The sequence below is a fragment of the Hoplias malabaricus genome, chromosome 4 (genome assembly GCF_029633855.1).
Source record: "Hoplias malabaricus isolate fHopMal1 chromosome 4, fHopMal1.hap1, whole genome shotgun sequence".
NCBI lineage: Eukaryota > Metazoa > Chordata > Actinopteri > Characiformes > Erythrinidae > Hoplias > Hoplias malabaricus.
Genome location: NC_089803.1, coordinates 56022490 through 56036265, shown reverse-complemented (window position 1 = coordinate 56036265; position 13776 = coordinate 56022490). Strand labels below are relative to the sequence as shown.

Genomic DNA, 13776 nt, shown 5'->3' with positions numbered 1-13776 from the left:
TGATGTCATACATGTCACTGTGCAGTGTTTACCGGGCCAGAGATAGGACACTTTAGCACTGTCACACCTGCACAAACACATACACATGCACACAAACATGCACTCCCTCCTTTCTGCATCCTGTCATTCTACAGCAGGATTCCACCACAGTCTTGCTAATGGTACCTTATCACCCCTATAAATTAGCAAATATACCCAGCATTTCTAATGCCAGCAGGGGCATGTATGTAAGCATGAGCATGTGTGCGCAAGCGCATGTTTGTGTGTGTGTGTGTGTCAGGTTAAGAAGTGGGACAGGACTGTTAACTGGGGCAAATCTGAAAGCCAGACAGAATCCCAGTATATTCACTCCCTCAGGTTATTTAACTTTTAATAATGGACAGTTGAGTCTGTTTCTTGAATGCTAGCATTCTCTCTCTCTCTCTCGCTCTCTTTCTCTCTGTCTGTCTCTCTCTCTTTCTCTCTCGTTCTGATTCTCTCTCTTTCTCTCTCAGACACGAAAGGTGGCCGATGCTGCCTCTCCCTTACATGGCCACTACATGCCCAAAATGGAAGAAATGTGTTTTGTAAGTGGCTTTTTCTGGGATGCATTTAATAATGAAGAGGCTAGCTACAGACATCATATTCACGTCTGCCCACCGGAGAATAGCTACACAATTAAACAAAGCTTTTTCTTAACATGTTATGATTTGCACCATCGGTCAAGCTACAGATAGCTTCAGGCATATGTGTGCTATGCGATTATGTACTTTCTCTGTAGGCCCCCTAGTGGCTGTTCTGTCCGCAAACTGAAAGTTAATTGAGAAATTTATAATGCATACAATTTAAAATAAAAAAAAATATTTCATATAACATATTGAATTAAATACAACACTGTTTTGTTTTTGTGAAATGTTGTAGCTCTGCGTTGAGCTGCTAGTGAGCAATGAGTGGTGATAAAAGGAGGGGTTTTGGACCCCATCTTCACACCTCTTTATAAACACAGATATACCAAGACAACATGGATAATTTTATCACAAATTAATGTATTGTGGCCATAATAAAATATAACCTTTATACATGTCATTGTACATGTTCACTTGCTCAGTTCGGTTTGCTTCGGATTTGGAAAATTGCACAAATTACCTCTGAAATGTATTTCCTTTGTGTTTGTTTGAGTAAGAAACATGCAAACTGCATTCTATAGCTACTGTAAAACAGGGTTAAGAGAAAGTGAATAGAAATACAAGCAGGCTGTAATAAGAAAAATGCATATATATATTTACATATTTGAAGTAACTTGTTTTCACACAATTTAGGACACTGAGTACCATAAAAAATGTTCAGCGTTAGATGCATGTTTTAATTATTTTAAATGGCTCATTTCTACAAGTCATTACATCTTAAACAAACACACTCACTCACTCAGACAGACTGGCATAGGACCCAGCCCATGGCTTGCTAATGCCAGCCTTTCGTTAACCACTAAATGACTCATCCTGATGTCTTAATACAGTGGCGAAAGGACTAATCGTTTTCTTCCCTCCTCCAAGCCACACAAGTGTGCGGCTGATTTCTAATGAATGCAAATGAAAGCTGTAAGCCATGCTTCTTCACATGCGGGCTAAAGGCCTGTGTCGAGCTTAATGGCCAGTGCAGCGCTGGCCTGGCCAGGGATCATTTGTCTCCGGGTAATATCTTTAGGCCCATATCTACAAACCTGTTTGTTATGGCATGATAAATGTGAGAGGCAGCACCTCCTCTGAGCTCTATGTGGCTTTTAAAGAGCCGAGAGATGAGTCAGGGTGCAGGTCAGCTACGGCTTTTATGGCCCCATATGATAAGGTGTCATTACAATGCATGTTTACAGACTCTGCGGGTAGAAATAGTCATAATGCATCCTCTGTAATTATGGATTGGCTACAAGTGCACTCCGTGTATGAGCTGTAAGGCTATACATTGAGTCAGAAAAGAGAGATACACTTATAGGGACAAAAAGGGGCATCCTTCTTTGGGCCTCCAGAAATATCGGTACATATGTGCAATTTCACTGGGGGCAGGGTGGGCGCCTACAGGTTTGAAGGAGAACCTGCAGCTTGTCTAGACATAGTCTAAATAACTACTTCAGAACCTTCAGAAATTGAATGTGTTTTTGCTATAATGCTCATGTAGCTATTGTTGAGAAGCTTTGAGAATACTGCTTCATAATTTAATACTGAAATTTGAAATTGAATATCAGAAACTGTAACTTCAGAGAAATAGATAGATATTCAGTAATACGTCTTGCTGAAAAGATGGTAGTAATTAAACCTATTTTGGAGGAGTCTTACTGAACAAATTGACCGGCAGTTGCTTCCAAACTTTTGAATGATACAGTATTCGTCTCCCTCTGACTCAGTGGGTTCACCATCAGACAGCAGCATCCATCCCAGCACCAGCAGCCCTTCTCTACCACATCTGAATATTAATCTATTTTGCTATAAATATTAAAGTAATCTGTACCTTTTAAAATTCTTTTCAAATTCAAAGTTCCCCCTGCCATTGATGAGTGCAGCCCAAGAGATGACTGCCAGACATGTTCTAATGCAGAGACTAGTTGATAAGGCCCCCCTCTCTCTCTCTCTCTCTCTCTCTCTCTCTCTCTCTCTCTCTCTCTCTCTCTCTCTCTCTCTCTCTCTCCCTCTCACTCTCTCCTAGTCTAGCGGGATTTCCCGATGCATCCAACGTGTCAGAAATAATTAGGTTTTGTCAGATTTATCATGGTAGCACAAACCCCTTTCCCTGCCAAGGGCCCAGGATCATGTTAAGCCTTGTTTGTGTGTGACAGCGTTATTATTCTTGTTAGTAGCCCCACTTCCACCCTCTCCTCTCTGCTGTTCTGCAGGGGGGAAGCCGCTCACTCACTGCCTCACTGTGGGTTTTTATTTATTAATTTATTTTATTTTATTTTCTCTTCCCACCCTTCTCCATTTATTGACAGTCAGTAAAGATATTCATCCATTTGGAGTTAAAAACATGGATCATGGTGTCCGAGTGAACTGACGGACTGGAGTTGATTAATGGTAGAAGCCTAGCTGCAGGTTCTCTCCCCTCTCAAGAAGCGCCACCGCAGCCCCTGCATATTAACGAAGGCCTGCGCTTTCTATTAACAAGATAAAAAAAAAGCTCAACTCCCCCCTTTGCTCCAGGGGGTGAAGGGATGAGAAATTCTCCATTATTTATAATGGGGTTGCTGCTTCTCTATTTTATTTTATTTTTTTTTTTTTCTAGCCAGGTGCCATCAGTAAACTTTTCAATGCCAAACATGTCGAGGTATCAACTGCTATTGCTCTCTGCATTTTTATGACCGCTCTGTTAATCTCAGTTTAATTGCTATTTACATTTATACAACAATGAAATAAATATAAAATAAATATAAAATAAAATAAAAAACACCTCTTGGCTTGTGCATTCACCATAGGGCTGTTGAATATGAAGTCTAGTTATGGATTATATCTGCAATGGCATGTGAACGGAGCAGATATTAAACAGTGCCCTTCTCCTTCATACCTGTGAAGTACATAACTGCTCCAGTAGATCGTGGTTGAGAACTCAGAACTGCAAGTGACCGTCCTGCACTGAGCTGAATTTAGTAACAGAAGTCGTTTAATGTCTAACATTCTTTTCGTTTTCTTGGAAAAATAAAATTTGATTTAGGATGTGAACATTGTTAAAGTTTTAAATTATTCACCCGCCGTCCACAATAACAGATTATTTTGAATTTGTTGTTTCTATAATGTCACAAATACAGTATTTACATATATTTACCTCGTCACCCTACAGCAGCTCATTTCCACCCATTCCAAGTGATTATAATTAATATTTCAGTTTGGACTGTTTGGGGACAATACAGGATATACATTCAGAACAGAGGGCATGTATCTATATCAGTCGTAAAGGCATAGTAACAGAACCAGCCTGTTTAATTATAAGGGTAAAGAGTGGTTGGAATGTGGCCATGTGAAATTAATTATGAAAAAAACTGAATAAATAAAATAGAAAAGTCAAATGTGGAACATGGGCAGTGTATTAAATATAGTTTCCTTATTATTTTTGTTCCAGGGCTCCAGTTCACGTGAAGGAGGAGCCACTAAACATGGACGACGATGACTGTCCGATGTCACTGGTGACGACAGCCAATCACAGTCCAGAGCTGGAGGAAGACCGAGAGCTGGAGGAGGGCAACCTATCAGAGGACCTGGAGTGATAGTTGTCCACGCCCAGAATTGCTGGGTCTCTGCCCCTGACTGGCCCGCCCCTCTAACCACTCCACAAACCACAGAAAGGCAGCAGATGGAAATGAGGAATATTTATTTCGAAAGCATCCGGGAACCTGGCCCAAAGAAACTCTCGCAGCCCTTTGAGGACCATATAAGAACAGACATGTGATGTCTGCTTTTGAAAAATGACTACAAATTTAAAAAATGGACAAGATTTTCTTTCCGATGGCATGGCCACCTCACACAGTGAAACACCAAGACTCATGGACGGAAAAGAAAACAAAAAAACTCGAGTCTTTCATGTAGAAAATTGTTGGCCACATATACTGCCAAAAAGTTTTAAGTTTCTGAATATCCAGACCACAGTAGTTGCTGATGTTAGATACAATTGCTGGTTCAATTCGAGTTGTTGCTCAGTTTTTATTTGCACAGGAGTAGTATCAGAAATTAGTGTCACTGCCTGTATGTTGCTAAAATACTTAAAACAACAGTATTTCTTTCTCCTTTTTCTTTTAACCTAAAGCTTGTTTTTTTTTTCCCGCCATGTTCTCAACACCACCAACTGTAAATGCCATTTTTAAAAGTCACACCAATAACAGAACTGCGGTATCAAGACTGTTGCAGCTGTCCAAAAAAGTAGGTCTCCAGTGTCTCTTTATCTGTTTGTGCTGAAAAGTGAAATGTGATTACTAAGTTGAAACGTAACTGTTTGTGTAAGCACCACGCTGAGGAAAAAGAAAAAAGAAAAAAGAAAAAAAAAAGAATTTCTGCATATTCTTCTACTAGTCTCTTTACCTCCTTGTTCTAAAGCTTTGTCTACCTGCAAAGAGTCACAGGCAACAGCTATAAACCAAAGCCAACACTATCAATGGCCAATAGCTTAGACAGAAGCCACCAGACTCTGTGGTCAGCCTTCTGTGACTTTAACTAGTACAAAGAGAAGCTTTGTTTTCCGCTAACTACCTTCGAATAACCTCTGGGATTGTGTCGTTTAGCCCTGTACAAAGATTTTAAAGAAGGTGATTTTGATGTTTAATTTGATTCCAGTCGAGGGAAGCTCACATTTACGATGTGCATAGGGATCCGCCCTGTGCCGGGGAACAGCAGAGAGCATAGGTACACTATAGGCATGTGGGCTGGCTAGAAGCGGTAGAGAGCAGCTATAAGTGGATCATGACCAAAACAACCATTTGTGTATCAGTGGAAGTGCAGAAAATAAATTGTGTTGTGAATTTTTTATTTAATTTTTTTTTATTGTAAGATATATACATTGTTTTATTTTGTTTGATTTTTAATATTCATTATTTGTGTCTCCCATCATCTGATTGGTTTGGTTCATAGTGAAATGTACTGTCCAGTGGAACTGTCCGATATGTCATGTCTTCTATCTCTATGGTTTTCTTCTCAGAGCCGCGTCAAAGCCGGAAAAAAAAAAAGAAAAAGAAAGAAACACACATAGGAACCAAACTTTAAGATATCTAGTGAAGCCAAAAAAAGTCATGATTTCAAGTTGATATGAAATGATTATGGCTTGGTTATCTTGTGAAAAGCAAATAATATAGCCATTGTAAAAGAGGATATCAAAGTTGAGAAGAACCTTTTCTAGGTGATATTTGCTTTGTTCCATAAAGTTCTGGAAGGAACCATCCATGGTCTTTGTAGGTGCAGTGTTGGGTTTTGGGAAGCTTTACAGAGCTGTAAAGACTACTGTATGTACTCTGTGCAGATGAGGTTAGGTATCAAAGCAATGTGAATGGTTTGAGTGTTTCGAGCATTGATCATAGCTAATGTCATCTAGAAAAGTGGCTGTTGCTTTAAAGGTCATTTCTGTTTTCAGTCAAACCAAAGTTACACAAAATTCTGCCTCCTCTCGTATGGGATAGAGATGCTAGCACACAAAGCTGTTATAAGGCTCACTCAGTCCAGAATTGTTTTATTATTATTTTTTTTTTTTCATTTTTCTTGCTTTCCCTTCGTTTCTTTATTTTATTTTATTTGTTTTTTTGGTCTGTTGATTTTCCTGGTCCTCATTCTGGTCAAATACCAACTCAGCAAATACTGTCGGAAACTGATAACGCTACGTGTTGTACATGAAATTTCATTCAAAGTTCATTTACTTTGTATGTATGGAAACATACTGTGCAGTCGTTGTTCTCCAGTCTTGTGCCAAACCAAGGGGTTGGCTGTTAGCTTAGCGCTAACGCTCCAACACGATTCTCACACCAGTTCAGCTCAAAAAGAAGCTGGATCCAGGAACAAAGCTTATCCCTTACCCTTTGCTGGAGTCAGCAAATTGACTTGAAGACATTCACAATAATTTTATCACACCAAATATAGGGACGCAGCAAGAAAAAAAGGGGTTCTCCCACTTATCCAAAAAAAAGAAGGCTTTCTAAAAGGTTCTACCTCTTCACAATGGTGATTTCAGAACAAATATGGCAGATTGCACGACTTATTAGAATGCTACAAAAGCTGTTACACCACGTCTCCACCTGGCTCATAAGACGTTGCCAACAGACAGTTAGTTTACATTCCCAATGCCAGATATGGAAGGTTTTTTGCATTGTAATAGGTTCTCCTGAAACATTTGTAGAATGATTATGTAAAAAAAAAAATGATAATAATATACCTGTAAGGGGATATTGTGTTTTAAAAATGCATGTCTAAACTCATGTGGTGGACTGGAAATAAGAGTTAATAAAAGCATATAATAAAAAGATCAGGATGATGGCCTAAGTGTACAATGCATATAATATGCATACCTCAGCTATCCTTTTTTTTGTTTTTTTGTTAGTTTTTTTGTTTGTTTTTGTTTTCCGGGGGTGGGTGGTGGGGAAGGATGGAGAAAAGGAACTCTCAGCCACAGAATGCATATTACCTGTAGATTTTGCATGGGTTTTGTAAAAACATTTTAAAAAATGTCTAAAATAGTTGCTTGCACATAACACCAGAAAGACCTCCAGATCAGCAATCTGTTCCTCCACTAGATTTAGGATTGTCTGGATTTTTCTGGGACGATGATTTTGTCTGTATTTTGATAATTGTGCATATTATGTAAAAAGTTTAAAAAATGTTGGTGGACCCAATAATTTACCAGTTTTTTTTTTGTTTTGTTTTGTTTTTTTTTTTTGTTTGTTTTTTTTTTAGTTTTTTCTAAGCTGAAAAGATCAGTGTTTCTTTTCTGAAGTTCATGACTTTTTACTGTTCTCACATTGCTTGCTAAGAATAGCAGACCTGCTTTTTTCCTGCATCTGCGTTGCGTAGCTGTAAGGCTTTACCTAATGTGTGTATTTATTGCTTGTACCTCTGTGCATACGTTATGGAGCATTATGTCTGGCCGATGAGTCATGTATCGTTTCTATTACTATCATTCTTTAATGATCGGGAATATGATCCCCTATGTATACAGTAAATTGGGACAGTAGCAAAAACATGTAATTGGTGAATACCTTTTTTTCTCTTATTTGGCTTTTGTTATATTCCTTTGAAACAAGGTAAACTAATTTTTGATACTTTTCATTACCGTGTACTGTGTCCATACGTTAAGGTTTTTTCGCCGAGAGTAGCGATCATGATGGAGAATTGTAACAGGCGTTATTATTTTCTGTATTCATGGCTTTTCACTGCTGAATAAAATAAAGGACCAAAACTAGGATTTGAAAAGCAACTGTCTACCTCCAACATCAGGGAGTTCCTACTTTTTTGTACACATATATCTTTTATTCTACAAAGGCCCATGGAAATCAGGCCGGCATTACGCTTTTATGCAATGTAGAGGAATTCATCGCAGAACCTCGTGGCTCCAGAAAGAAAAGACAGAGGGAGAGAAAGCCAAAAAAACATAAAAAAACTATTAAAGTTTAATAGCTATGTTACGAGTTCTTTGTTCCAGCTTCCAGCATGGAGAGTGTTGTTTAGATGAGCAGGACTTGGGGAGCCTGGCCTGGACGGCCAGGGCTGGGTCTAATGGGCACGGCCGTGTTCTCCAGCCACGGGCTTTGATCTTTGGAGAACGTGGCCCAGCACAACTTACTTGAAAGGCTATTTGGGGCTGGAGCTCTGCCTCCCTGGGATAACGCCGCTTCTTCCCTTCGTTGCTGCTCCTTTTCTTTCCTTCTCCAGCCTCCAGCCGGGCCATGGTGTGTGTTACATGTTTACCAGCGCATTTGAAGCGTGGCAGAAGGGACTGCTGCAGTTTATCCAACTGATATAATGCGCAGCATCCAGCATCTTGTAGTCTTAGATGTCTGCCAGCAGTAGAGAGCTGTAGCATGGAGGGGGGGCACATTTATAATTGAATATGCTGGGCTTATGTGCAGGGTATTCTGTTACAGTAAGCCCGAGCACACTATAGTTTGTCATTTTGCACCGAAGAAAAAAGTGTGCTTCTGTTTAGGATCATCACGGTCGATACTCACTGGGTCTCTGTATATTAAACATACATGTACATCTTGTCTAATTGCTATAGAAAAACATGAACATTCTGAAGAATCTGCGTGTGATAGTTCGCCAGGCTCAATGCTAAGTGTCAATAGAGGGGTACAAATTTTCCATCACCTGTGGTTTGTCCAGTACATTTGGGATGTGAACTGGAGTGAGGTTTGTGAACCACAGCTAATCGTCCACATTTTGTTCCTTATTAGAATACTGCTATTTTGACTGAATGTTATCAAATACCCTTCTACGGTAAAGCCTTCAAAGAAAGATTAGAAGCAGTTACTGCAGCAAAAAAGGAAATTCCTATTAAAACAATAAATTGCAGATGAATGTTGGACATAAACTACAATATTCACAGTATAATGCATAAACATTTGACATTTGCATGATACAATATCAGAAAAACAAACTTTGTTCATTACACTTCCTTACAACACATCTACTACTATTTAGAAAAAAAAACATATTTCTATATTATATATACACCAAAGTATATATAATTTTATAAAAGCACCATGCGTATTGAGAATATCAATAATTGTATAATAACGTAGGTGTCTACGATTATTGCACATTACTGTAGATATATACAGAGAGAAAGATGGACAGACAGAGCTCAATCTATGTTATTAATTGATCAATCGCATTAATAATTACATGATCTATCACGTAATTAATAATTTTTCTGAGGGAAATGTATGTTACAGCAGCACTTACTGTGTGAAGCACATTAACAAAATAAAAATTAAATACATTTTAATAAACCTTCATAATAAAAAAGGAAATATTAAATTAAACCATTTTTTTATACTTACATATAATGTATGATTTTAAAAGCAAAGAATGGAGAGAAGAGTGTGGGTGGCCGTTCAGTAGAGTGAGTGTCTGTGCAGTGGATGTAAACACAGGGTTAGAGTGGATGTAAAGCATCAGAGTGCTGTAAACTCTCTTTATTCAGTATCAGAAAACTAAGAAAGAAATATGCAGTGTGTATGTTTGGTGGATTGTCATCAGGCCAACTGCTAATGGCTGTAGATTAATGGGGAAGTGGTGCTTTTTAATCACCGGGGTTTATTTTATGTCCAGTCTATCAAGTGTAACTGAAGTGCCCCAGTTCACGCTCAACTTTGAGTCGCACTCAGGAAAAACAAGCGCCTCGTCCTAATGTCCCACTTTGCAATTGAAATGACCGGACCACAGATGTATCTCAAGGAGCTGAACAAAAAAGGGACGGTGAGAGCAGCTCTTAAACTTGTCAGAGGGGCGAACGTGACTGAGCCCGAGTCTCTGGTGTAAAACTCTCATCTCATTATCATTCGCTGTAGTCCCACCATGACTGATGGCCCACTCTCTCTGTGACCCTTAAATCTGAAGGGGTTTGACTTTACCTCAAAGAGCAGCCTAACAGGTCCCTGAGAACCCTTCTCTAAGCAGCTTGACAGTGTGCTTGTTGAGTGTATATATATATGTATGTATGAATGTGTATATGTACAGTACTCTGCCAAAGTCAGGGGCCCTTCATTTATTCATTTACTATCAAAGCAGCAATTAGGAAGACAGTGTTCATATTTAGAAGTTATTAATGAATTAATCCACATGTGCATGGAGAGGAAGATAATATAAGGTCTGGAGAAAATAGGAGCCTTATGTGATCTTAACGCTTAACAACTAGATACCTGTTGGACCACCAAAACAGTCTCCTAAAATTGTATTATTTTTTTTTTATTGTGCTTTTTTTCATTGGTCATATCTGTCACCTTTAAAGGTGGTCTTCATGATTTTAATTTTAAACAAGTCTAATGTGTTTACAAAGCCCAAGTGTCAGTAAACAGTTAAAAGCAAAAAAAAAAAAAAATTAAAAAATGGCTCCCTCAGACAGACTAGGCCTTCTCTTTCTTTGCTCACTGCAGAGAAACAGCTGAGAGCCCTACAAACAAAGATTGCTCTATTCCTGCTCAGTGGGTGGGTAATGTTGATTTATTTGTTTTCCTGTTTCAGATTACTTAAGGTGGAGCTGATGCAAAATTGTGGAAGGTGCTTACTGCATGAAAGTATACTCAGAGTGAAAGTGGCGCAGCAGGTAGTGTCGCAGTCACACAGCTCCTGGGATCTGGAGGTTGTGGTTTCAAGTCCCGCTCCAGGTGAGGAGTTTGGTGTGTTCTCCCTGTGTCCGCATGGGTTTCTTCCGGGTGCTCCGGTTTCCTCCCACAGTCCAAAAACACACGGTGGTAGATGGATTGGACACAAAGTTGTCCATAAGTGTGAGTGAATGTGTGAGTGTGTGTTGCCCTGTGAAGTACTGGCACCCCCTCAAGGGTGTGTTCCTGCCTTGTGCCCAGTGATTCTGGTTAGGCTCCAGATCCGCCATGACCCTGAACTAGATAAGCAGTTACAGACGATGAATAAATAAATGAACAAAGTTTCTGTAGTAATTGTAAACAATTAAGTTAAATTACAAATAACTTTTTAGTAGCTTCTGAACGCAAACGTTCCCCAAAGTCAATGATGTTCCATTTAAACCAACAAACACACATAAATTTAGTATCTCTGGATTGTGGCGACATTACATAATCTTCCATCCATTTCGTGGAACCTTACCATGAATTTCCTTTACTCCCCCTTCCCCTTGTTTTTCCTGCCATTTGAGGGCATCAATCCAGAGACCCTCCCGTCGCAAGCCCACTTCTTTAACACGTAAGTCACAGCTTTTCCCAACTTAAAAAAAAGCTCTCAAATCAAGTTTCAGATCTGAAACAATTGACAGGTTTCACTTTCACAGAGAAAATACAACTCAACACTGGGTCTGAAAGGATGTGGAAAAAAGATAAGCTGCAAATCAATCAAAGAAACCAATAATATTCTGAGAAAAACACCCCGCCGCCCACCAGAACCCACACCTCAGTATTTCAGTGAATGTGTTTGGGATTTCTTGAATGACAAGAAGCAGAAAATGCAACCAATGTCTAAAACAAAAAAAAAATCCATATAGACATCAAAAACAAGTCTCTAGAATCATTAAAATGACGATGATTGGACACGAGCCTGAGCTCTGTAGCCCTGACACCTTCCCCTCTCTGCCCAGTGGCAGTGAGGCGGTGGCGGGTGGCTGCTGTTGTGGCTGCTGCTGCCGTGGTGTTTCTCAGTACAGTACACCAGCGCGTCTCAGGGGCGAGTCTTCTTCTTGCGTGCTATTTATGCACTTGGAAGTGTTTGTGAATTCAAGTGAGGGATGGCATACGGCGCGCAACAAGGGGCGCTGTGTACTACACAACATCAGAGGCAGCGCACACATTAAAGTGTGAGCAACATTACAGACCCCTCTTTCAAAGGCCATGAAATAATAATGTGTTGTGCTTTAGTGGGGAATCCGCCAGTCACACTGCCTGCTTTTCATAAAGTGGAGTTATTTACAGTGCGATGAATAAAAGAAAGGGGTAGTGGAGCAAGCCTTTCACACATGAACTGAAGAGGAAGGAGGAAGGAAGGAAGGCGCTTTAAAAAGGGGTGCAGGAGAGAGAGAGAGAGTGAGAGAGAGAGAGAGAGAGAGAGAGAGAGAGGCAGAGAGAGAGAGAGAGAGGCAGAGAGAGGAGAGTATGAAACAGTGAGAGGGAGAAAGGGAAGGAAAAGACAATAAATAGAAACAAACACTGAGAGAGAGAGAAAGAAAGAGAATATGCAGATAAAGGGCTGAGTGAGTGAGACTGAGAGGGGAAAGAAAGAAAGAAAGAAAGAAAGAAAGAAAGAAAGAAAGAAAGAAAGAAAGAAAGAAAGAAATGTAAATAGAAGTAGAATAATATCATGGTACATCTACTGTATAAGAGTTTCACTCAGTAAAGAGCCTGCTGATTTTAACCATGCAGATCAATAGCACAGTGCTGAGTACAGAATGAACTCCTCCAATGTTAAATAAACCAACATACAGCTCAACATTTACACTATTTTTACATTACATTACATTTTAATATTCACCATTTCGATGGTTGCCTCTGGACTGACCATGTACAGACCCTCCTTCTTGTTGTTGTTCCTTAAACAATGTAATATAAGTAGTTACAGCACTTACACAGTGTTAGGTTTGGTACGTAGCACGGAGATGAGCATAGATTACACACAAATAATCCATCAATGCATCCAGCGTCCTTGGATTTTAGTATCCATGGGGGTTCCTGGGAACAGCCCACTGCTGAAACAGAGGGGCCAGGTTTGGTGCTATTCCACTCCATGGGATCAGTTCGACTCGGCTCGGCACGGCTCTACTCACTTTCACCTGGTCACTTTTCCACAAGCACTTCTCCCCCTGCGAAATGCCATCTCTAATGGGAACCGCAGGCTTTGAAAACCACAACGATGCCAGTGGTAAGGTTAGGCTCTGTTTACTTATTTATTGGACTAAACATGACTCCGCATACCAGATCTCACAAATTACAGTTTTTTCTTGTTGCACGTTCAACTTTCACTAGATTTTTTTGTCTGCCACTGACCCAAGGAGCATTTGAACCTTTTCAAAACACCATGGGGTAATGTTATGAGCTGCCATTGTGAGTCGGATAAAAACAAATGTGGCCGCTGCATTTCATGTGGAAGGTCTGCATTTCATTGTGTATGACAGGTATCTCTGGCCAATCAGCTCTCTGCAATGTTTACACTTCACTGTACACGCTAGCTTCATACCAAGCACAAGCTTGGTAAGTACTCGTTTCCAAGGACTAGGTAGCAGATTTGGCTAGTGGAAAAGCAAAAGGGCAGAGCCTAGCAAAGTTGAGTCGGGTCCATGCAGTGGAATAGCATCATCTGATTCCAATAATGTGCATATTTTCTTCTGTTGTGTCTATTTCCTATCCTCAGTAACAACTTCGTAACTAGTAAACATCCTTTCAGGCTCAGACTCAGAGAGTCTCATCATCTAACAGTGATAGCATCGACAGAAACACCTGTGGATTGATTCAGGTCTGAAGTGAAAGTGGAGCGTGATTTTCTCTGAGAGATGTAAGATTTCACCACAGTTTATGTGGCGGTGCTTTAATATCAGTGAACATTTGAACAGATCTCATCTGATATGTATTTAATGAATGGTCCGTTGCTACAAACAATGATTTCCCTG

At 39.8% G+C, this 13776-nt stretch overlaps 1 protein-coding gene across 4 annotated transcripts in view; it reads left to right on the top strand.

Moving 5' to 3' along the window:
* The window catches only part of foxp2 (forkhead box P2), a 110710-nt gene extending 105247 nt beyond the window's left edge, over nt 1-5463 (top strand). For 3 of the 4 annotated variants that reach the window (XM_066667353.1, XM_066667349.1, XM_066667350.1), the window contains 2 exons: nt 495-566; nt 4081-5463. In XM_066667353.1, coding sequence (XP_066523450.1) covers nt 495-566; nt 4081-4225 — 217 coding nt within the window. In that variant the 3' untranslated portion in view covers nt 4226-5463. The remainder of the gene's footprint in view (nt 1-494; nt 567-4080) is intronic. The other variant, XM_066667351.1, reaches the window with a different exon arrangement.
* Nucleotides 5464-13776: the final 8313 nt, after the last annotated feature.